Source organism: Cotesia glomerata, linkage group LG4, assembly GCF_020080835.1.
Source record: "Cotesia glomerata isolate CgM1 linkage group LG4, MPM_Cglom_v2.3, whole genome shotgun sequence".
Taxonomy (NCBI): domain Eukaryota; kingdom Metazoa; phylum Arthropoda; class Insecta; order Hymenoptera; family Braconidae; genus Cotesia; species Cotesia glomerata.
The window spans coordinates 21184072-21209202 of NC_058161.1; the positions used below are offsets into that span (position 1 = coordinate 21184072).

Sequence of the window (25131 nt, forward strand, 5' to 3'; positions counted from 1 at the left end):
GGCTTTTTTATCTCAAGAAAATATCTCTTGAGTCAACATAAATTTTCTATCAGTGTAGTTTCCGAGATTTTTTTATTTAAAGCTCAACGCAAAAACGCTATTTTTTAAACAAAAAAAAGCAACACATCCCACATACACACAAATGTTTAGAATATTTTTCTCAGTATTTAAAAAAAAAATTCAAAATCTGATCGTCCAATCGGAAAGTGACCAACAAACCACTTTTTTTTCAGGCCGACTGGACTAGAAGTAAGTTTTTGGTACTGAAATCTACATTTAAGAGTTTATAATTCATTTATTAATGTTTTCAAACATTATCGTATAATTCTTGCGTATTAAAATATAATGGATGCTTCAGCAACGCTACATTGTTATATACACGTTTATACAAATATATGAACACTTTTCCTATGCCTGTCGTATATCAGCTGTATATTTTTAATTGCATTTATTAAGTTCCTGTCAGAACCTCATTGTAAATACCTAAATATCGATTTATGTTAAAAATTTCCATTAAATTTCACAAAATTTTATACAATTGTTATAATCCAATTTGAAAAAATTATTCAAGGAACAAAAATATCTATTTGTTACTCATCACTCTACGACTCGGAAATTAATTATGACTTCAGAAAAAGTTTTATACAAATTTCATTTTTTCCGCTAAAATTTATGGCCAAAAAGATTTTCATGACACTATAATCCATTATAATGTCATTATATGGCCAAGTCATTACGATATATTATTAAGTTTTATTCACCGAGGCAATTGTATGAATTTTTATAAAATTTCATAAAATTAAAAAAATACAATCTTTGATCCGTGCCAGAAGTTTTGTAAAATTTGATGAATTTTTATAAAATATATTCATCATTTGATAAAATTTAAGAAATCAAAATCTTGATCCATGAAAAGAGATCCATAAATTTTTAAGAAATCTTATAAAAATATACAAAATTTTATGAAATTTTGACATAAAATTTTGTCAAAAATCATTTAGTCTACGCCCGCTACTACGAAACTTTGTGGCCAATGAGTGCTACTGGGAACATTAAAATTGTAAAAATAAAAAAATGATGTGGTGTCGTGGGACACCAGGTAGGAACGAAGTTCCTTCAGCTAATGTAGAATCGACACAAATTGCAAAAAAAATCGTGCTCAATTTTATGTAGGTTTTCTTGATTTTTCTCTTAAATTTTGCTGATTAGTTTTTATTTAAGTACAAGAAAGTATTTAGGAAATTCAGTATTATAGGAAATAATAAATTACTTAAAATAAAAAAACATCGTAATTCAAATTATCAACTAAAATAACAAAATATGTCTCTCTATTTTTGTTTGACAAAATAAAATTAAAGAGAAATAAAAAAATAGAAATAAAAATAGAATTATCGAAATATATATATATATATATATATATATATATATATATTTAAATGTTTGGAATTGAAGGGAAATTTTTTTTTATTTATTTAAAAAAATAATCAATAAACTTTTTAAATATTTTCATTAGTTTAGAGGATATCTTTGCTTTATATTTTACCTTTCTTGCTTATTTTCATTTTTTTAGCTTTTTCGCGTTCCCTATACGCTTTTTGATACTCTGCTTTGGTTTTTGGTGGTTTTGCAGTACTGAAAATGATTAAATATAAATAGAATTATTAAGGGGGGAAATACGTGTAGATGGCCGTTTTCGAGCAGATTTTAATCAATTATTTAAAGGTATAAAAAATTAATATTATTTATTCAAACTTTTGGGTTATTTTATACATATATTGAAGAGTAAAAATTTACATTTACAAGAATAAAACTTAAAAAGTAGTAAAGATATCAGCTGATACATCTCGTAGGTTGTCGTCCGACTTCGCAACTGGTGTACATCATGGAGGCCATAATTTTTATCTGAAATCAATGCATCAAAATTATAACTTTTTAGACATGTATCTTCTATATGAACCTCATTTTAAAGAAAAAAAAATTTTCATTTTTGACGGCTGTGAAAGTAAGTCATGTTTTTTTACCTTTTTTTTGTTTATTGTTTAGTATAAAAAAATTAGTTAAAATGAAAAAATTGCTTCTGATTGAGGTTCATATTCAGCACAATTATGTAAAGAAATAATATACTAGATTTGAAGATGATTGGTTAAAAACTTTTTAAGCAGTGTCCCCAACTCTTAAAAAAACTTTTCCCTAAAACTTTCAACAAAAGCCCCTAAATGAAAAACAAAATCCCCTCAAACTAAAATTGAAATTATTTAAAAATTAATCAGATTATTTTTTTTTATCAGTTTTTATTTTTTAGAAGGTTTTAAAATAGAAAATAAATTATTTTGTTTCTTTTTTTTAAACTTTCATTAATAGACTATACATTATATTTTATATAAGTATTCATATTATGTAAATATTTATATCATATAAATAAATATATTTACTTTGCGTGTATTGTTAATAACAAATTAATAAATAAAAATTTCTTTTATCATATAAAATTACATATTTAAATGAAACTATATTGCATTCGTTATATTAAGCAGTTCTTGAAACTCTACATCACTTACTTTTTCAGTGTCGTTTTTAAAATCATACATGTGTACCGTAAATTTGCTCAGTATTTCTTTAGAGGGCACAAATAAAGTGCACTGTTCGTAATCTCGTTTTAATGAAAAATTTTACTATCATAATACTCTAAACCATTTCTAGTGCTAACTTGTTCCTTAATTTATCCTTTATCACAGCATATATGGAAAAATGCTCTCTCAACATCAGCATTTGAAATGGAAGTAGTTAACAGTGCTAAAGCAAATTTAGAAACATTTTCAAATCTTCTATTACCACCTGAGTCACGATCCTCGTAAACTTCTGACCAAAATGATACTGTTTCATTCGTATTATCCCACTGTTTATGAGATAACATGTTCCTATTCTTTTGATAATATTATCTTTTGATCCATAAAATGATTCCCTAGTGAATTGTTCCAACAATTTATATAAATCAGGTTTTCTCTGTGATGTAGCGTAAGTCGGTGTCAAGACATTCACTGATTTCAATATAGAAATATACACAAGCAATCGTTCCTGAATTTCAGTACATAGTTTCACTAAAAAATCTTTACACCGAGCTCGAATATTAGATATTTCATTTGATGGAACTGATTTAGCTGCTTGACCAAAGTTGTATCCAAAAAAAACTGATGATGTATGCATTAGATAGTCTTGAAATTTAAAATTAACTAGATCGTCGTCCTTAATTTTCTGCAGTTGAGATGGAACCACAATTTTCTACAGAATACTCTTATATAACAAAAATAAGTCTTCTAGCAGTTTAAATATTTCAACGTTACTACTTTGAAATAGCTTATTTAAATTAGTTAATAATTCTAAATTTGAATGCAAAAAAATCATAAATAAATTATACGCTGGACAAACCATAATATCATATAAGCACTGTGCTTGTAAACATTTGTCATTATTTTTAGCTAATTCAGATAGTAGTTTTAACTCTTCCCATTGCTCTAAAAATAGTATTAATTGCAGATTATCTAGCCAACCACCGAGTCCCGCTCAGAACAGCAATTTTTTTCGGATCCTTTTTAGCTTCATCATCATTCATGACTTTATAAAGTTTTTTATATTTATCTTTACGCTTTTGGACTATTGGAAAACCAATTGTGAGCTTCTCTGACAAGATATTCTAGTTGGCGAGGTAATGTTTCTGCAGCTTTTTCAGCGCACAAATGGAGAGAGTGACAGATACATTTGATAATTACAATATCAGGTACTTCTTGTTTCAAAAGCGATGGAACAGAATGGTTCACACCGACCATCACATTTGCACCATCAACTCCAATACCGACTAAATTTTTTAAAGAAAGTCCATCAGCTTCTAATTGTAATTTTAAAGCGGCATGAATACCATTAGCAGTTGCGTCAACTATTTTTACAATACGATAAAATGTAGTCAATAATTTTTTATTTTTAAAAGAAAAATATCGTACCATTATGCATAGAATTTTTTCAGTCGATATATCAGTGCTTTCATCAATAATAAGTGAGTAGGGGAATTCCTTCATATCATTCACTAAGTCTTCGAGCATACACGGAACTAAAATATTTTTTATAAGTGCTGTACACTTGGTTCAATTTTTTTCAACAATTCTGTCAAGTGATCAACTGTGATAATTGATGTATGTTCTGCTATAAATGCGGCTAGTTGAAGTTCAGCAACTTTAACTTTATTGTTAGGAGGTTTTATCACGTTTATTGGAAGACAAAATTTTGCTTGTTAATCTTTACCAACAGCATTTTTATGTTTAATTGATATCGCATGCTTGCCTAAATCTTTTTTATGTGCTACTTAAATAGTACGGCAATATTTACAATAAGCTTTTTGACAGTTACCAGTAGGATCAGGAGCTATCCAATCTAAAACAATATTGAAAAAAAATATTGTTAATAAAAAAAATTTTTTAATTGTGTAACTAAATAAAACATACTTAAGATTATCGAAAATGCTTTAAAAATTATCAAAAATATAACAAATTAACCTTTTAAGTTTTCGTCTTGTTCCCATTGCTTCGAATATTTTTGAGCGTATTTTTTTTCTTTAAAACAATTTGTTTTATTGCTCATATCAACTATTTGTGTTATAATAAAGCTGCAGTTATTATATACGATATATTTAAAAAGTAAAACTTGATTCTTACTAGACTAAAAACATGTCTACGTTTAAATGTCAAAATCCACTGGGTATCATATACTATAATATAGGTGCGTAAATCTATAGCTATAGTTCATCTACAATAAGTTTGTAATGTATATAGGTATAACTCCCGAGGGCTCTACTTATACTTTGCTTTAGTATATATATACATTGAAAATGTTCTTTTAAAAATTAATAATTGAAGAATTGTTATTTTTTATTAATTTTTTATATTAAAATATATTTTCTGACGAATTAAAAATTCCCAAAAAAATACCCTAAAAAAATTTATCCCCTAAAACTTTCCCGCTATTTGCAAAATACCCCTAAATTTAGGGGAAAATTCCCCAAGTTGGCATCACTGTTTTTAAGCTAGAGTGTACACTAGTTCGAAAAAACTAGTTTCGAGAAAAACGCGTTTAAAAAATAAGTGATGAAAAAAGTTAAGGTGACCGTCTCTTTTTTCTCATGCAATAATTTCTCGCGACATAAATTATCAGCAATAATTTCTTGTTCGATATTTTCACAAAGGCAATATTTCTCATTGTCAAAATTTATTTGGTATTATTAATTATTATTAAAATTAATATTTATTTAATTATGAATTTTTAATGATAAAGTGGAAATAAAATATTTGAGAAACTTTTAAATGATAATTTTTTTGCTCTGTGAGAATTTTTTTAATCAAGAAATTTTTGAGTGAGAATTTTTTGCATGTGAGAAATTTTTGTATGATAAATTTTTTATGAAAAATTTTTGTTTCGATAAATTGTTACTGGTAAATAAAGCCACGGTGCCAAAAGATTAATATAAAGTTGTATTAAACGAATTGAAACAACTTACCAATTAATCAGCTATTCCAGCACCATATTGTAAGCCTTCTTCAGCTTCATATACTTCATTTTGAGCTTGTAGCTTTTCTTTTCGTGCTTTTCGGGCTTCTTTACTGTCCAAGGAGCTGCGTCGATTCTGACGGGTTACGCGCTGACTGTCGGATTGTTGTGCGTGATTGAAGCTATTGTTCCCAACGATGAGACCTAACTCGTTCATGACTAATAAAATACTTGAACTGCCTTCATTGAATAAGCAAGCAGCCAAGTATGCAGCAATTTCAATAGTTTTTAAACCACTATGCAAATGTTTAGGGGCCATACGCCAAATAGTTGAATTAAAACTTTCATTAGCATTTTGAGTATGGCCTCCTAAACATCTCTCCAATAAATCTACCCGGGATAAATCCTGATAAATTGGAAAAATCGCTTTTTGAACGTCAGGATGCAAAGGTGTCGGATGTTTTGGAGGTTCTGTCCCCAGAGCTTTAGCTTCGTTCCACTTACACCAGCTATCTACACCCTTTGGACATTTGTCATGTTGTGGATTATCATCTGTTGATATCATATGGAAATAAGTTGCCAATATCTCATTTTTCATGTCTTCAACGCTATTTACATTTCTCCTAATTGCTAGTCCATAGTAAGTGCTTAATTTTTTTATTAAAACTTCTGTCAACTTGGAAGTATATGAATGACTACCTACTCGACCCTAACCGACCGCTCCGTTCAGGTAATTATGTTCTCGGGCGCTGTACCGAGCGCACTTACTAAATCGCTTGTAACTTTTGAACGAATAATAATTTTGACCTGAAATTTTAACTGTATATTTTTCAATAGTTTTACAAGCGATTTATGAAAAAAAAAAATTTTGAATTTTTTCAAGCCTCTACACGTATTTCCCCCCTTAATAACATGTATATATATATATATATTTAGGACAGAATTAACTTTTAAAAAGAAATATTCATACACACGCACACACACACACACACAAACACACACACACACACACACACACATATATATATATATATATATATATATATATATATATATATATATATATATATATATATATATATATATATATATAATCTCTATGAAGTTTCGTAGTTTTTTTCTCAATTTTTCCGTGTGACCCTCGAAACAGTAAGAAAGATAACCTAGAAAACCTTACTTAACCAATGTAAAATATTTTATATTTATAAATATACATTTATTAATAAAGAATAAACTAATACTTATGTATTTAATTCTTTTGCACTGAATAATTTCCCACTATTATCACTGTCAATTGCATTCAAGTCACTTGTTGGTTCACTTGCCATTGTTACTATATTTATTATTGTTTTGACGATTTGAAATTATATGAAAATAAACGTGGCTACTCACGAGTAAAATGTATCTATAATGTGAGTATTCGCCACGTGCTTGTCCATGAATTCATGAGTATATACTATGCATTGGCGGGGTGGAGTGGTAATAGAAAGAGAAGGGATGAGAGAACGAAAAGAAAGAGGGAGAAAGAGAAAGGTATTATACACTACTCGCTTGTGTATGCGACTGTCGCGCCTGCGCACGTCTCATTTAACGGTTTTATTCCACGCACTTTTTTCCACGGATTTTTTCTTACGGTTTTACTATCACATTTTTTTCAGTTCGGTCGCACAGCAAAATCCCTATCCCCTCCAAGCCTGCCGTAAGGAACTTCGTTCCAATAAATCGAGAAAAATCAGGCGAATCTAACATTGCAAAATTTACTGAAATCCCACAATAGATACTTTCTTTATCAACAAAAAGCATTTTGCAAGTAAAGCCTTGATTGACTTTGAATGACTCCTGAATAATATCGCGTGTTACAGATGCTAAAAGGACGTATTTGTTATTTATGTACCTTGGGCAAGCCACACGCCAATACAGTCGAGGTGAGAAATATTTTCAGCAGGGTTAGTATAAGGCCGAGGCCCGATAAGAATCAGAATTTTTATTGAAAAAAAGAATTTTTATTATACACCCTTATGGCATCCGAGTCGGGTCCCGAGAACCATAAGGGTGTATAAATTTTTTTTTTTGCATTTTTGCACATTTCGGACAAAAATACGTCGATTTCCAAAAAATATTTTTTTTGGAACCACCTTTTATGGCATCTGGAACGCGATATTCTTCATGACAAATTAATTTAATGCACATTATAAAAAAAATTAGGAAAACGGTTGACCCTGATGGCCATCCCCGCAACTTCCCGCTACTTTTGTAATTAAGCGCTCAAAATTGCACTTATTATGTTTTTGAGCTCTTCGAGCTTAAAAATATAATTTTCGTGTAGTATTCAGCTCTCCGAGCTCAAAATTCTGATAGCAGTTTTATAAAAAACACTATTTTTTGAGTTTTCAAACCGCAATGACTTTTATTTATTTTTTATTTTTTTATTTATTGAAGATATTCGGCCCTAGAACTGACGTTCCCTAAAGGCCCTAGAAATTTAATAGTATTACATAGTGAGTAAGTACTTTGAATACAAAATTATAAAGTAATTTGAATACAAAATTAAAAAGTAATTTGAATACAAAATTAAATAGTAATTTGAATACAAAATTAGAAACCATTTTGAATAACATTTTAATCATATAAGTAAATGAACACTTATTATTATTATTGACTCTCTAGTTCAAATGTCTTTATCAAAAATTAATTTGTAACACAACGTCTGAAACTCAGCTGAAGAATTCACGGCCACAAGATCACTCGGTAACTGATTCCATTCCCTCACTGCAGTCAACAAGAATGAATTTTCATAGGCAACAGTCCTACAGGCAGGCTGATGCAGAACTTGATTTCTACGCTCAGCACGACCCCTGACATCAAGCAATATTTTGAAATTCGAATGCAACAACTTATGATGCTGCATATTTATCATTTTATACACCAGACTCAAAATTAGAAACTCACGCCTACGTCGGAGCGTCAACCATCCAAGTCTCCTCCTGTAAGGTGTTATGTGCTCAAACCGCCGAGCTCCAAATATGAATCTGATGCAAGCATTGAACTTCCGCTGGAGCCTAAGTTGCAAAGTCCCCGAAATATTTGTAAATACAGCACTGCAATAATCAAATATAGGCAATATCAGAGCAGCAACTAGTCTTCTCCGCATTGAAGCACTTAGCACCTTACTGTTCATTTTCAATCGAGCAAGACAACTCATCGCTTGTTGGCTAGTAGATACCACTTGGTCATGCCAAGACAAAGTACTGTCTAAGAGAACACCAAGATACTTAACAGTGGTGACATAGACAACAGGCACTCCATTCACGAGCACACTAGGTGCATTCTGACAAATTGGACTGCTAACATGTTGCCAACTGCCGAAAATAGCAGCTTTGGTCTTAGCCTCATTAAGTTTGAGCCGATTGTGACGGCACCACTTTTGAATGAATGAATCGATTTTCTCGCAATTTGCGGCATTCGACGTAGTTTTTCAAATTCTATGATGCATTTTCAAACAAAAATTTTAATATCTCCAGTGGCACTCATTGTCCAGAAAGTTGCGTAGTAGCGGGCGCACACTATAAACTTACAAGAATTTATGATTTCAGAGTGACAATAACAGGACAGAAAATTCACTCTAATTTATAAATTTACAACTGCATATGTTCTTACTATCTTTAGGAAAACGACATAACATTCCTTTTATTTCTTTTATCTAAGTATTTTTTTTAATCCCTTAGAATATACTTTAACCCGTTGAGGACACATGGGGTCCAGTGGACCCCAAGCGAACTTTGAGGCAATTTAAATTTAGAAGGAGATTTATAAATGAGACAGTATCATTTACGATTTATTTCATTGATATTCTTGAAGATATTTCTATTTTTTTTATTGTAATAATTATAATAAAAAAGTTTTATGACAAAAAACTAAATCTTTCTATATTATTTTGCATGTTTGAAATGTCTTATTCTCATTTTAAGTGACTGACAGAAATTCGTATTTCGGTATTTATAAATGATTAGAAATTAAAAATAACTAGTAAGATATTTAGAGGGAATGTTATATTAAAGTTTGGTCCCAATTATAAGTCAATTCAACACATAGGAAATTAATTAGAACTGTTTGCTGAGTGAGGTCTACTGGACCCCGTGTGTCCTTAACGTAATTTTTTTGAGGTGTGTCCTCAACGGGTTAAGCTAACCGTAATAAAAATTATTTACGACCTTAACGATAACTTAAGAAATGTCCCACGCTTATAACGACCCTTTGGGTCATTAGTATGATCTCGCTCTATCTGAAATATATCTATTTTTGAATGTGTCGTCTCTACACGGAAAAAAAATTCCTGTTGCTGCAACTGGATTTTCCTGCAGCTGCGACAAATCGGTCATTTTATAGCAACAGGATAACTATACTGTTGTTGCGACTTAATAGTAAAATATAGTTGGGTCATTCCATGTTAAATCTGCCAATAGTTGGAATCGACCCTTTTCGATTTTGATAAATTTTGGTCAGAAGTTTTCTTTTATCATACAACGAACTTCTGCCAAAGGAAAAAAAAAATAAAAAATTTTTTGAAAAAGATGCAAATTAAAAATTTCGCGATGTTTTGAGTTTTTCAATTTTGTTTTTGTAATATCTCGAACGCTATTATAGATACAGTAATAGCCTTTCGTTCGTTTGAAGGGGACACTTGGGTTATTGAAAAAAAAAAAATTGGAAAAAAAATTTGAAAAATTTTTGATAATCGTCAAAAATGACGATCGACATTAAAATTTTGGCTCAATATTTTTAACTTCCCCCTAAGAAAATCGAAGATTTTAAAAAATCGGGAAGTTATTGTTTTCACCCCGTTTTGCAAAAATCGAGTTTTCATCAGATCTCGACGTTTGAAGGTAATAGGAAGCTTCCCTGACTATCCTCGCGAGGTTGTCACGGTGTCTGTATGTATGTATGTATGTATGTGTGTGTGTGTGTGTGTGTGTGTGTGTGTGTGTGTGTGTGTGTGCGTGTGCGTGTGCGTGTGCGTGTGCGTGTGCGTGTGCGTGTGCGTGTGCGTGTGCGTGTGTGTGTGTGTGTGTATGTGTGTGTATGTGTGTGTGTGTGTGTGTGTGTGTGTGTGTGTGTGTGTGTGTGTGTGTGTGTGTGTGAAAGTATGTGAACCGCTTATAACTTTTGAACGGCTTGACCGATTTCATCGCGGTTGGTGCCATTCAAAAGAGCTTGACCAAACTTAGATTTTGAAAACTATTTAGACCGATTCAGATCAATAGATTTTGAGAAATCTTAAAAAAACTGAAAAACAATTTTTTTTCAAATGTGGTTTTTTTGGAATAACTTTTAAACGGCTTGATGGTTCAATTCCAAAACTAATCAGCTCTTAACCTCAAAAACCACGTCGATCGCCACCAGTCCAGTCAAAATCGGTTGATTTTTTCGAGAGATATCGTGAACGAAAAGAAAACCGAAAAAAGTGTTTTTACGGAATAACTCCAAAATTCTAGTGCGATCAATTCAAAATTTAAGATTCTTTGTGAGGCTTGAAAAACTGCGTCGAATGCTCCTAACCACGTAAAAATTGGTTTATTTATTCAAAAGTTATTGTGGTTTTAAAAATTCAAAAATAGTGTCTTATCAAATCTCTATCAGACTTTTGAGCTCGAAGAGCTTTAAAGGATAGAGGAAAGCAATCTCTCTGAGCTCGGAGGCTCATAATAACTATAAATTGTATTTTTGAGCTCGAAGAGCTCAAAAACGTCATTGGTGCAATTTTAAGCGCCTAAGTATGGAATTAGCGGGAAGTTGCAGGGATGGCCTTCCAGGGTCAACCGTTTTCCTAATTTTTATGACTACAATTATAACTGCTAGACTGTGAATTGATCATTTAAACTTGAATCTTAGTGAACAATATATTTTCTTAGATTGATTCAATCATTATTCAAACTTAGATTTTGAAAACTATTTAGACCGATTCAGATCAATAGATTTTGAGAAATCTTAAAAAAACTGAAAAACAATTTTTTTTCAAATGTGGTTTTTTTGGAATAACTTTTAGACGGCTTAAAGGTTCAATTCCAAAAACTAATCAGCTCTTAACCTTAAAAAACCACGTCGATCGCCACCAGTTCGGTCGAAATCGGTTGATTCATTCGAGAGATATCGTGAAGGAAAGAAAACTGAAAAAAGTATTTTTTCGGAATAACTCCAAAATTCCAAGCGCGATCAATTCAAAATTTGAGATTTTTTGTGAGGCTTATCAAAAAAATTAAAAAAAAATAGTGTCTTATCAAATCTTTATCAGACTTTTGAGCTCGAAGAGCTTTAAAGGATAGGAAAGCAATCTCTTTGAGCTCGGAGAGCTCAAAATAACCCATAAATTGTATTTTTGAGCTCGAAGAGCTCAAAAACGTCATTGGTGCAATTTAAAGCGCCTAAGTATGGAATTAGCGAGAAGTTGCAGGGATGGCCTTCAGGGTCAACCGTTTTCCTAATTTTTTTTTTCTAATACCTTGTTCGGTTCTTAAAAGATCCTGAGATTTTTAGAACTGTTTTTTTTTTTTCAAAAATATGAATTTTTAAATTAAAAAAAAAAAAAATTTTTTGTTAGTCTAGTCGGCCAGGAAAAAAAGAAGTGGTTTATTGGACACTTTACGATAATCTGGTCCGATTTTGAATTTTTTTTTTAAATACTCAGAAAAATATTCTGAACATTTGTGTGCATGTGGGAAGTGTTGCTGTTTTTTTGTTTAAAAAATAGCGTTTTAGCGTTTAGCTTTAAATTAAAATATCTCGTAAACTACCCAAAAGTAGTCGAGACATGCTGCGTATGAAATTTAGAAAATTAAATATGGACCAAAATGAGCCAAACCTGATGGCTCTACGCCTATTAGTTTACGAGATATTAATTTTTTAATGAAAAAAAACGTGGTTCCGTTGAAGCGCTTATAAACAAATAGCTGTAACTCCGCCAAAAATCATTTGATTTACTTTTTTTTTTAATTATAGCTATTATTGTCTACTATAAGCGAAGAAATCAGGTAAGCTCAAAAAAATTTTTTGTTACATAAAAATGTTTTTCCGTCAGCAAAGAATCAATACAAAAGAAAAAAATTTTTTTTTTTAATTTTTCAATGCAAATAAACAGTTAACAAGTTTAAAAAAATATGAGGTCTGTGGAGATTCGATGTCCGGATCCGAGGAAGTGCGCGTGCGCCATTCCCTTCAAACCGTTGTCGGAGAATAATGGGGGAAATAATAATAATTATTATTTTATATTATAATTTATATTACTTATAATATTATAATATAAAGCGAATAATAATAATAGTAAGCGGCCGCTCAGATACTCGGAATAATTTGTTTTTCATCTTTTTTTGAACTTTTTCCAAGTCTTAATAAACTTTTAAAAAATCAATTCCACAATATAGGTATCAATCGATTCCAAATAATATGAATCGTAAAGATATCCTATCGTGTGGAGAACTTTTCTTTGAAAAATTTTTTTCATTTGTTTAAACAAATAATTATTTAACAAAAAAAATTTGTTATCACAATATTGGTATCAAACGATTCAGAATTTTATGAATCGTAAAATATCCTGTCGTGTGGAGAACTTTTTTTTCAAAAATTTTTTTCATTTATTGAAACAAAAAATTCGTAAAATTTAAAAGATCAATCTCACAATATTGGCATCAACTGATTCTAAATTTGATAAATTGACCAAATATCTAAGTTTTGAAAGACGTTGTTATGATAAGTTAATTAACTTTTTTACTCATTATTTAACTTTTTGCAAGTAACAAATTATTATACTTAATTATTTATTTAAACAAATGAAAAAATGTAAAAAAAAAGTGCTCTACACGATAAATATCTTTACGATTCATAAAATTCTGAATCGTTTGATAGCTATATTGTAAGAACATATTTTTAATTGTTAATTAACAATTTTTTTAAACAAATGAAAAAAATTAAAAAGAAAAATTAGGAAAACGGTTGACCCTGAAGGCCATACCTGCAACTTCCCGCTAATTCCATACTTAGGCGCTTAAAATTGCACCAATGACGTTTTTGAGCTCTTCGAGCTCAAAAATACAATTTATGGGTTATTTTGAGCTCTCCGAGCTCAAAGAGATTGCTTTCCTATCCTTTAAAGCTCTTCGAGCTCAAAAGTCTGATAGAGATTTGATAAGACACTATTTTTTGAATTTTTAAACCACAATAACTTTTGAATGGATAAACCGATTTTTACGCGGTTAAAAGCATTCGACGCAGTTTTTTAAGCCTCACAAAGAATCTTAAATTTTAAATTGATCACGCTAGGAATTTTGGAGTTATTCCGAAAAAACACTTTTTTCGGTTTTCTTTCGTTCACGATATCTCTCGAATGAATCAACCGATTTTGACCGGACTGGTGGCGATCGACGTGGTTTTTTGAGGTTAAGAGCTGATAGTTTTCTGAATTGAACCTTTAAGCCGTTTAAAAGTTATTCCAAAAAAACCACATTTGAAAAAAAATTGTTTTTCAGTTTTTTTAAGATTTCTCAAAATCTATTGATCTGAATCGGTCCAAATAGTTATCAAAATCTAAGTTCGGTCAAGTTCTTTCGAATGGCACCAACCGCGATGAAATCGGTCAAGCCGTTCAAAAGTTATAAGCGGTTCACATACTTTCACACACACACACACACACACACACACACACACACACACACACACACACACACACACACACACACACACACACACACACACACACACACACACACACACACTCGGGGCAGAAGAGATACTGCTACCGGGCGCGTCTCCCCGAGCGGATGGGAGAACGCTCGCTGTCCTTGGATGACACTTAATCTCTTAGTTGATGAGGTACAGCGGGTAGGAGCCAAGCAAAATAACCAAACAAAATAAGCTCCCGTGGACAAAACTCCCCTTTAAATGGGTTGGTCACACTAACTGACCTAACAAGACGATCGTTCTCTGCTGTGACCCACTGGGAGTGACCGGAACCTGTATCGTAGTTTCCGACGATGCAGGCCACGGCTGATGTGAGCTTGCTCTGCCGAGGTGTAAGTTGCAGCAGTGGATCAGGAGCCAGCCACTTCGGGCCTTGATCAGGAAGTACGCAGTGAGTGTTAGAGATCGGAATCTTCACCGCTCCGAGCGAGTCTAGTCCGTACGTGTATTCCGGGACTGGCTAAGTGTCGGCTAGGCCTCAGGGAACTGGGGTAGGAGTACTATCTCCGAGGGTACACCCGTTCTTAGTTATGACAACCCGCTCCACTCCGTACGATGCGCTGGTAAATCAAAAAAGTATGAGTAACCTACAGGAAACAAACAAGAGTGGAAACGGGCTACATGCCCAACAAGCAGCGATTGACGCAAGCGCTGAAATGAAGCGCTCGCAAGCGCTCAAACGCCTTGAAAAGCTGATTAGTGAGCTGAATGATTTCGTCCAACCAAAGGTCAACATTCACAAAGAGATAAAATCCAAGATGACCGGTGTAACTAACGCCCTTCAAAGGTTTGAGAAGCTAGACGAGGAGTGGCGCTCATCATTGCAGCGCATATCCCATGCTACACCGGAGAAGGCCTGTCAGGCTGTCGCCGTGACTGACGAAGCAATGGACACCGGAGCTGAAGGTGACGGTGAATCAGTCGCGGAAGACAAAAGTGAAGCCAGCAGCAAGTCAGGTAAGAGAAAAGACCGACCTTCTCCTGACCCAACAATCAATCGAGTCGTGAAGAAAAAGGATATGAAGAAAAGCCCTCCACAAGGAGAGGCAGTGCAGACCAGAGAACAACCGAAGGCGCTTGATTGGAAAAAAGTACAGTCTAGGAGCGAAAAGAAGAAAGAAAGGAAGAAAGAGCAACTCCTGAAGCAGTTGTCTGAGAAGTCACCACCTGAGCCTAAGCGGAAAAACCGCTAAAATTCACCAGAGCGGACGCATTAATAATTCGGCCTGTTGAAAAGGCGAACTATGCTGAGATACTGCGCCGAATAAAGAAGGAAGTCCCTAATGAGCAAGTCTGCGATACGGTTGATAAGATCCGCAAGACCAGAGACGGAGACATGCTCATCGAGCTCTCTAGAAAGAGCACTGACAAAGGACAAGCTCTGCAAAAGACGATCCAGAGTATCCTGAAAGAGGAGGCCAAAGTCATCAGTAAGGGCCCACAGGAGCAATTAGAAATCCGGGACATCGATGACACAACAACTAAAGATGACATCCGGGCGGCGTTACAGGAAGTAGCTGGAGATAGCTTTGAGATACCGGAAGGAGCTATCAAAATCAGACCAGCCTACAGAGGTACCCAAACTGCGCTAGTAACACTACCAATAACAACAGCGCAGACAGTACTGGGAGAAAGGGGCAAGATCAAGATCGGCTGGTCGAACTGCCGGGTTAGAGTTGTGAAAAGACCACAAGCATGCTTCAAATGCTGGCACTATGGACACGTTGCTGCCCAGTGTAGAAGCGGAATAGATCGATCAAAGCTCTGTCTTAAGTGCGGACAAACTGACCATCTAGTAGCTAAATGCCCTAATGAAGCAAAGTGTATGTTATGTGACGCAAAACCCCGCTCAACAGATACTGCCCACCGGGCTGGTTCTAGTAAATGCCCAGTTTTCCAAGAAGCTCTCCAGAAGACAACAAATAAACGAGCATGAAAATATTACAGCTAAACATTAATCATTGTGAGGCTGCACATGACTTGCTTCTGCAGACAGTGCGTGAACTAGGGCCTGACCTTGTACTAATAGCTGAGCCATATAAATGCCTTAAAGGCAAATTATGGGAAACGGACACGACCACTAGGGCCGTCATTTGGTCCTGTGGCAAGCTCCCATTCCAGAGCGTAGTTAATAATTGCAATGCCGGCTTTGTAGCAGTATCAGTAGATGGCGTTCGCTTCTATAGCTGCTACGCACCACCCAGCCTCGCTATTGCTGACGGCACCAACTTGCTGGATCGACTGACAGAGGACGCGAAGCAGCATCATCCAGTCGCGATAGCCGGCGACTTTAACTCCTGGGCAGTAGACTGGGGTAGCAAGCTAACTAACGCACGAGGTAAAGCGTTACTTGAGGCTTTACTGCATTAGACGTAGTCTTACTCAACAGTGGTGACACACCAACCTACACCAAAGGAGACGCAAGTTCCATCGTAGACCTCACGTTCGTCAGTAGCAGCCTCGCGAGAGGTAACCTCAACTGGAAGGTGCTGGATATCTACACTGCCAGTGACCACAACGCGATTCTCTGGGAGATATCAAATGACCAGGATACTAGAGGAACTAGTAGGTTACCTAACCACATTCGGTGGAGAGTACAATCTTTCGACGTGGGTACGCTGACGACTGCTTTTGGATAATGGCCCGATCACCGCTGGATGCGCAGAAGATCAGACTAAAGAACTTATGAAAAGAGTGACCGAAGCTTGTGACGCCAGTATGCCACGAAAACGAGGCATAAATAGAAGACCCGCGGTGCACTGGTGGAACGATCACATCAGCGCTCTTCGTAAAGAATGCCTCAGGAAAAGAAGAATATCACAGCGTGGCTTCCGTCGACCTAACCTTGCAGAACTGGTGGCAGAGTATAAAAAGGCCCGTCGGGAACTAAACAAAGCCATCAAGGATAATAAAAGACGCTGTTGGAAAGAACTCGTCGAAGAAGTGGAGAAGGACCCATGGGGCAAACCGTACAAGGTGGTCACGGCCCACCTGAAATACCAGCCAATGCCGTCGCCTACGTGTCCGCGGCTCCTAGAGAGGATTGTTACTCTTTAGTTTCCTCAACAACTCGTATTCACCGGCCAGTTAAGGCAGCTAAACCCCTGAAGACATTCCATCTGTCACGGAAGAAGAACTAATGGAGGCTTGTAACCGCGTAGGGAATAACAAAGCGCCGGGACTAGACGGAATCCCTAATATTTCCTTTGAAAACAGCCATAAAGGCAGCACCAACGTTATTCTTGAAAGTTTACAATACGTGCCTCAAGGAAGGGACATTTCCTCGGAAATGGAAACAACAACGACTGGTTCTACTCCCTAAAGGAAAAAGCCACCAGAAGAGCCGTCATCTTACCGTCCACTTTGTATGCTGGATACAGCCGGTAAGATATTCGAACGCATAATTCATCAAAGAATAGAAGCAGTTGCAGATCCACTCCTGGCAAACAACCAGTATGGATTCCGAAAAGGACGATCAACCCTGGACGCGATCAATCTGGTTGTTACTACGGCCCAGGAGGCAATTGCAGGAACCAGATGGAAGGGTGGTACGAAGAAGTACTGCCTGGTGGCGACGTTAGACATCAAAAACGCCTTCAACTCTGCTAACTGGGACTGCATTATGCAAGCTCTTCAAGAGAAGAACGTGCCAGGATACCTAAGTAAAATAGTAGCTAGCTACTTCACGGATAGAGTCCTCAGATATGACACAAAGGACGGTCCGAAAGAGTACGAAATCACCGGAGGTGTTCCGCAGGGCTCTGTTCTTGGCCCACTGCTGTGGAATATCATGTATGACGGGCTTCTAAGGCTAAAGATCCCAAGAAATATTAAACTTGTAGCGTATGCGGACGACGTGGCCGTAGTGATTGTCGCTAAACACCTGGACGAGATTCACCACATGTTTGATCTAGCATTCCAGCAAGTAAAACCGAGGCTGGACACAATGAATCTTCAACTGGCGAAACATAAGACTGAGGCAGTGCTTATTACCAGCAGGAAAGTGTTAGAGACCATCAATCTTAGAGTCGGCGAACAAGAAATCACATCACAACCTTTATATCCGATATTTGGGAGTGATGCTTGATGCCCGTCTCAACTTTAAACAGCAAGTGGAACACGTCAGTGCCAAAGCGTCAGTAGTAAGGGCAAGCCTCGCACGATTGATGCCTAACGTCGGAGGCCCAAAGCAGAGCAGGAGACTATTGTTGGCAACTGTAGTCACATCAGTGCTTACGTACGGAATATCCATTTGGGCCGATGCGCTAGAATTACAAGAAGCATGGAGAAAGGCTGGACCAGTATATCGCCTGAGTGCCCTAAGAGTAGCTTGCGCCTTCCGCACAATATCTGAGGAAGCAGTGTGCGTAATTTCTGGAACTCTACCTCTCAGAGTCCTAGCTGAAGAAAGAAGGAACCTTTACCAACGAAAGAGGTCAACAACACTGAGCGCAGAAGAACTCAGAACGGAACAAAGACAGCACAGCATCGCACGATGGCAATCTCAGTGGGATGCCGCAGAGAAGGGTAGATGGACGCATCGTCTCATACCAAAGATCGACATTTGGCTGAACCGGAAACACGGAGAGGTCAACTACTACCTAACGCAGATGTTGTCAGGACATGGTTGTTTTCGGGCTTATCTTCACCGCTTTAGGCATGACGATTCTCCGGAGTGCCCGTCCTGCCCTGGAGTCACTGAAGATGCGGAGCACGTTTTTTTCGAGTGCTCGCGTTTTAATCCACAACGTGAGGAGCTGGAGAGGATCTTGAAGAGGAGAAGTCAACCAGAGTCAGTCGTAGAAGCAATGCTGTCTTCAGAAGCTGCCTGGAATGCAACGAACACTTTTGCCACAGAAGTGCTTACAGAGCTGCGTTCCATCGAGAGAAAAAGAGCAAAAGACAGAATCTAGAAGGAAGAAATAACATCTTAGCCACCAGAAGGAAGAGCGGCAGCTAATTCCTCCCCCCGCGAAGAAATGCCTTACGGCGGTACCATGGGGGATCAGAGGATAGAAGAGAAAGGGGTTTAGGGTTTAGTGGGTAGGGGCGTTAGCGTCGAGTTTTTAGTATGACGCTGCGTCGAGTCGCCACATATCCAGGCCAAACAACTATGCCTAGAATCCGTAAAAAGGATTCCCCTCCCTAAAAGGGAAAAACACACACACACACACACACACACATACACACACACACACACACACACATACATACATACAGACACCGTGACAACCTCGCGAGGATAGTCAGGGAAGCTTCCTATTACCTTCAAACGTCGAGATCTGATGAAAACTCGATTTTTGCAAAACGGGGTGAAAACAATAACTTCCCGATTTTTTAAAATCTTCGATTTTCTTAGCGGGAAGTTAAAAATCTCTACACGATAGGGTATCTTTACGATTCATAGAATTTAAAATCGATTGATACCTATATTGTGACAGCAAATTTTTTTTTGTTAAATAATTATTTGTTTAAACAAATAGAAAGAATTAAAAAAAAAAAGTTCTCCACACGATAAAATATCTTTACGATTCATGAAATTCTGAATCGTTTAACACCTATATTGTGGAATTGATTTTTTAAAAGTTAATTAAGACTTAGAAAAAATTTAAAGAAGATGAAAAAACAAATTACTGCGAGTACCTGAGCGGCCGCTTACTATTGTTATTGTTCGCTTCATATTATTATTATTTTTCCGACGGTTTGAGGAGAATGGCACACGCGCTCTTCCTCGAATCCGGACATCGAATCTCCGCAGAGCTCATATTTTTTTAAACTTGTCAACTGTTTATGTGTATTAAAAAAATTTTTTAAAAATTAGGATGACGGTTGACCCTAGAGCCATTCCTGCAACTTCCCGCTCATTTTGTACTTAGGCGCTCAAAACTACATATTACGTTTTTGAGCTCTTCGAGCTCAAAACTCTAATAGCAGTTTAATAATACACAATTTTTTGAATTTTCAAACGGCAATAACTTTTGAATGAATAAAACGATTTCCACGAGGTTGGTAGCATTCGACGCAGTTTTTTGAGCCTCATAAAGAATTTTGTTTAACGATAGTAATTTTATAATTCTCAATAAACCAGATTTGAAAAAAAAATTTTCATTTAATTTTTATAATTTGAATTGATCGCGGCGACTTTGGGTGACTTTAGCACCACAGGTCGGCTACGCGCCTAAAAGAAAGTCTGGGTACCCTGCAGCTGTGTGCAAGCTATATACTCATTCTTATTTTGCAAGAAATGGGTTTGAAATTATTTTCTAAGTAATAAGGAAATATAATTTTATTATTATCATTTCCATTTATTATTATTATTGAAATTATTATTGTTATTTCTATTATTTTGATTAAATTTTTTATTATTTTTCACTTATTAAAAACAAAAGATTCAAAATGATTTAAAAAGATCCAAAAAAATTTGAGTTGACTGCTATATATAGATATACCGTTGCCTGAAGTGAATCTTTTCAAATCATTTTTTTAATAAGGGTTACCATCACAATTATTATTTACGCATGTTATTGATAATTATCAATACTATGATAAATATTTCTAATGCCGGATTGATTGAAAAATAATTTTAATCGGATTTCAACAATGTCTTGCAAAATTAAATTTGAAATTTTGTAAAAGTATTTATTTGTATCTGGATTGGGCTATTTTAGGGCTACATCAACGCCGCTCATCGGCAATTCCCGTTGAAATTTTTCAAGTATAACACTGTTTTCGATTACTCACGCTTAGTTAAATTCTACAGCCACACCGTCGTCAATTATAACCTATAGTACTCGGCTACAAGAAGATACGTGAAAATAAATAGTTAACCTTACAAAAGCAATATTATTAGCAATATATTGCTGATAATAAATAATAATAAATATTAATCAAATATAAGGGTAAGTATATATATTTATATATTTCATTGATATAACAAATCACTGATTCAATTTATGTACAAAGATATAACCTGCTTACTAATTTTTTCATTCGCAAGTAGAAAATTCAACGTTAAATATTAACAGACATTTTTAATAGTAATATTCAAATCATGAAACATAGGAGTTTGAATAATTATTAATAATTAAAAACGATATAAATGATTTAACCGACAAATTTTGTTAAAAAAAAATTAATAGCAAAGAAGTCCGGAAAAATCTTTCTTCCGGGAGACTAGTCACACAGATCTTTAATAAAAATTTTGCAAACTTTTACTTATTAAGATAGAAGTTTAACATAATTCGCTAGTAAACTAATATCTCAATTCATGAATCGCTGTCAATCATTCAATTTTGAGAATACTAATTATTTAAAAGTTACATCCTTTTATGCTGCGTAAAGGTAAGGCTTTTCTATTCACACAACATTGATATACTAAGATTTTTTGACGTATTAAATAGTCATGACACTGAAGTTTGCGGACGTCAAAAAATTTTTGGTTTTTTTTATGAATTAAATAACAATTAAAAATATATTTCTAAAAAAATTGCACTTACAGTTTTTTAAGTTTTTTACGTGTGAAATTTTTTTTTTAAGTTTTTTAATTAAAATTTGATCAATAAAAAATTTCTAAAAATTTTGAAATGTCGGTTAACTTCATTTTCATAAATGGTCATTATTAAATTGATGTTTTGAAATTTTTCAAAAATTTAACATAGTTATATTCCACCATTTTTAATAAATTTAATTAATGTTTGAATTTACGTTTTCTGCTTTGATCAGAAGAAAAATAAATTTTTTTTGTATTAATTTATATTGACACATGAATTGGATTATTTTTTACTAGTTTTACACTTAACACAATGATACTTTTAACTAAGGTTTTTAACGCAAATAAATATCATGACTTTTTTTTTTATTATAGGATTAACAATGGACAAGTATTGTTTAGTTGGTAATGGTGATAGAGGATGGATAGTGGAAAGTAAATATGTTTATAAAATTGAAGATGAACACTATTCTCCAATTACAATGGAAGATTATGAAGAAATTGTGTACGTGAGGAACGGTGGAGCACCGCCTTTGCCTGAAGTGAAAGTCATTGGATCAAGCGATAATAATCCCATTATTACTATTATTTTCTCACTATATGGTCCGTCTATTAGAGAAAAATAGTTTCTCAAATTTTCAATATAAAAAAAATGTGAAGACTAATTTTCAAAAAAGTTATAGACTTGCATTCATTACACTCATAGAAAAATTAAGTTGATTGAAGAAATCAAATCTTGAATTGAGAACACCATTTAAAGGAAAACGTGTTTCTTTAGTCGAAATAAGAAATAATCGAAGCAAGAAATTAATCTTGAGGTACGAATTTTTTGTCTTGCCTCGAGAAACACTTTCTTCAAAATGGTGTTCTTGTTTATAGATTTTCTTTTTTCAATAAAGTTAACTTTTCTATCAGTGTAATCAGTAAAATCGGTGAAATATTACTTCAAGTTACATCAAGTCACAACAAAATCATCTTGATAATATTAATATTTGCTATTATTAATCCAAATTCAAACATAACATGTCTTCTTTTAGTAATTTTATTTTTCTTTCAAGATAATTTTTCAATTTCAAATTTAGTATGTGAATTATTTCAAATATAACGTCTAAATTTGTTTACCAGAAAAAAAATCTCTTTTATAATGAGAAATATCGAAAAATTGAATATCGAAAATACGATTTTCTGACTAATTAAATAACTTAAACAAAAGATATTTAAATTAAATCCTGTATAAAGTATTGAACTGTAAATAATAATGTATAACGAAATTGATAAATGTTTTAATTTTTAAATTTAAAATTTCAGACAGCCGCGATGAATTGAAAAAACAATACGGTGACGATCGTTGAGGATAAGAACCTTAAAATTAACATTTAGTCCCTCCGATACTATGATCGACAAAAGCAATAAGGTTGGAACGAGATCAAACAAAGTATGTATTATCGAATTACAACAAACTATAGCACTATTATAAAGTAAAATTTAGTTGAACGAATAAAAACTTCTAAATTCTAGAATTTTTATGTTTGATTTAAATAAATTAACACCTTGGATTGATATTTTTGGTTCAAGATTTTTATTTTTAATCTAGTAAATTTCTTAGTCAGTAGAGGAAAAAAAATAATAATATTCTGTTGCCAAAATAATTATTAAGTATTATTATTTTAAAGTTTTGCAAATTCAATAGAAAAAGTACAGATATTACAACGTGTGAAATGTTTTTTTTTTTTCATCATTTTTATTCAAATATAATTGGTTAAGGATTTCAGCATTCCAAAATTGTTTAACTTTCTGTATTAATATGATTGTTCTATTTATAAAGAATATATAACTCTAGATTTTAATATAGATTTGTATCTTTCATAGAGTTGTAAATTCAATATCAAGTTACTTGTCAAATATGAGTATATGCACTGATAGGAAAATTTATCAACTATTGCTAAACTTGTTTGTTTGAAAACAATTCACGCAACAAATATAAATAATTATTTTTTAACAGTTAAAAAAATTAATTAGCAATAATAATTTATTAAATCGTCGTAAGTTAAAAATTCATTTTTAATCAGTTTACAAGATTTATTAAATATTTACTAATATAATAATTTATCAGTGTATATTTGGTATTTCAAGTAAATAAGTGATTGAAAAAACTGTGATGGGTAAAGTCCGTTAATAAATTTAATATTAACTCTTTCAGAAGTCACGCAACGGCATTCTTAAGGAAGCGTCTCGGAAATCCGCCGAGCACTATCGAGAGATGGTACCTCCGAAGAAATCTAACGTGAACAAGTCTACTGAAAGAGTAAGTATGAGTAATACAAAGAATACGATACTTCCATTCACAATAAAAATTTCTAATTCTTATAAAATTAATATAATTAAAGTGCATTTTTTTATCTTCTAAATTATATTAGCATCATCATGATGATGATGATGATGATGATGATGATGATGATGATGATGATGATGATGATGATGATGATGATGATGATGATGATGATGATGATGATGATGATGATGATGATGATGATGATGATGATGATGATGATGATGATGATGATGATGATGATGATGATGATGATGATGATGATGATGATGATGATGATGATGATGATGATGATGATGATGATGATGATGATGATGATGATGATGATGATGATGATGATGATGATGATGATGATGATGATGATGATGATGATGATGATGATGATGATGATGATGATGATGATGATGATGATGATGATGATGATGATGATGATGATGATGATGATGATGATGATGATGATGATGATGATGATGATGATGATGATGATGATGATGATGATGATGAAGATGATGATGATGATGATGATGATGATGATGATGATGATGATGATGATGATGATGATGATGATGATGATGATGATGATGATGATGATGATGATGATGATGATGATGATGATGATGATGACGATGATGATGATGATGATGATGATGATGATGATGATGATGATGATGATGATGATGATGATGATGATGATGATGATGATGATGATGATGATGATGATGATGATGATGATGATGATGATGATGATGATGATGATGATGATGATGATGATGATGATGATGATGATGATGATGATGATGATGATGATGATGATGATGATGATGATGATGATGATGATGATGATGATGATGATGATGATGATGATGATGATGATGATGATGATGATGATGATGATGATGATGATGATGATGATGATGATGATGATGATGATGATGATGATGATGATGATGATGATGATGATGATGATGATGATGATGATGATGATGATGATGATGATGATGATGATGATGATGATGATGATGAATGGCCCAAAAAATAGTATGTTTTATCGAGT

At 33.8% G+C, this 25131-nt stretch overlaps 1 protein-coding gene across 1 annotated transcript; it reads right to left on the minus strand.

Annotated features, from left to right (window-relative positions):
- Positions 1-1762: 1762 nt before the first annotated feature.
- On the minus strand, positions 1763-6383 carry LOC123262765. The gene is made up of 2 exons (XM_044725174.1): positions 5543-6383; positions 1763-1902 (listed from the first exon to the last, which is right to left on the minus strand). Exon 1 carries the CDS (start codon positions 6128-6130, stop codon positions 5546-5548), a length of 585 nt encoding a protein of 194 aa, XP_044581109.1. The 5' UTR covers positions 6131-6383; the 3' UTR covers positions 1763-1902; positions 5543-5545.
- Between the last annotated feature and the right edge of the window lie 18748 nt (positions 6384-25131).

What these genes read in the sequence shown, in the direction of transcription:
- LOC123262765 (XM_044725174.1), bottom strand. Translation starts at nt 6,130, where the DNA reads ATGAAAAATGAGATATTGGCAACTTATTTCCATATGATATCAACAGAT.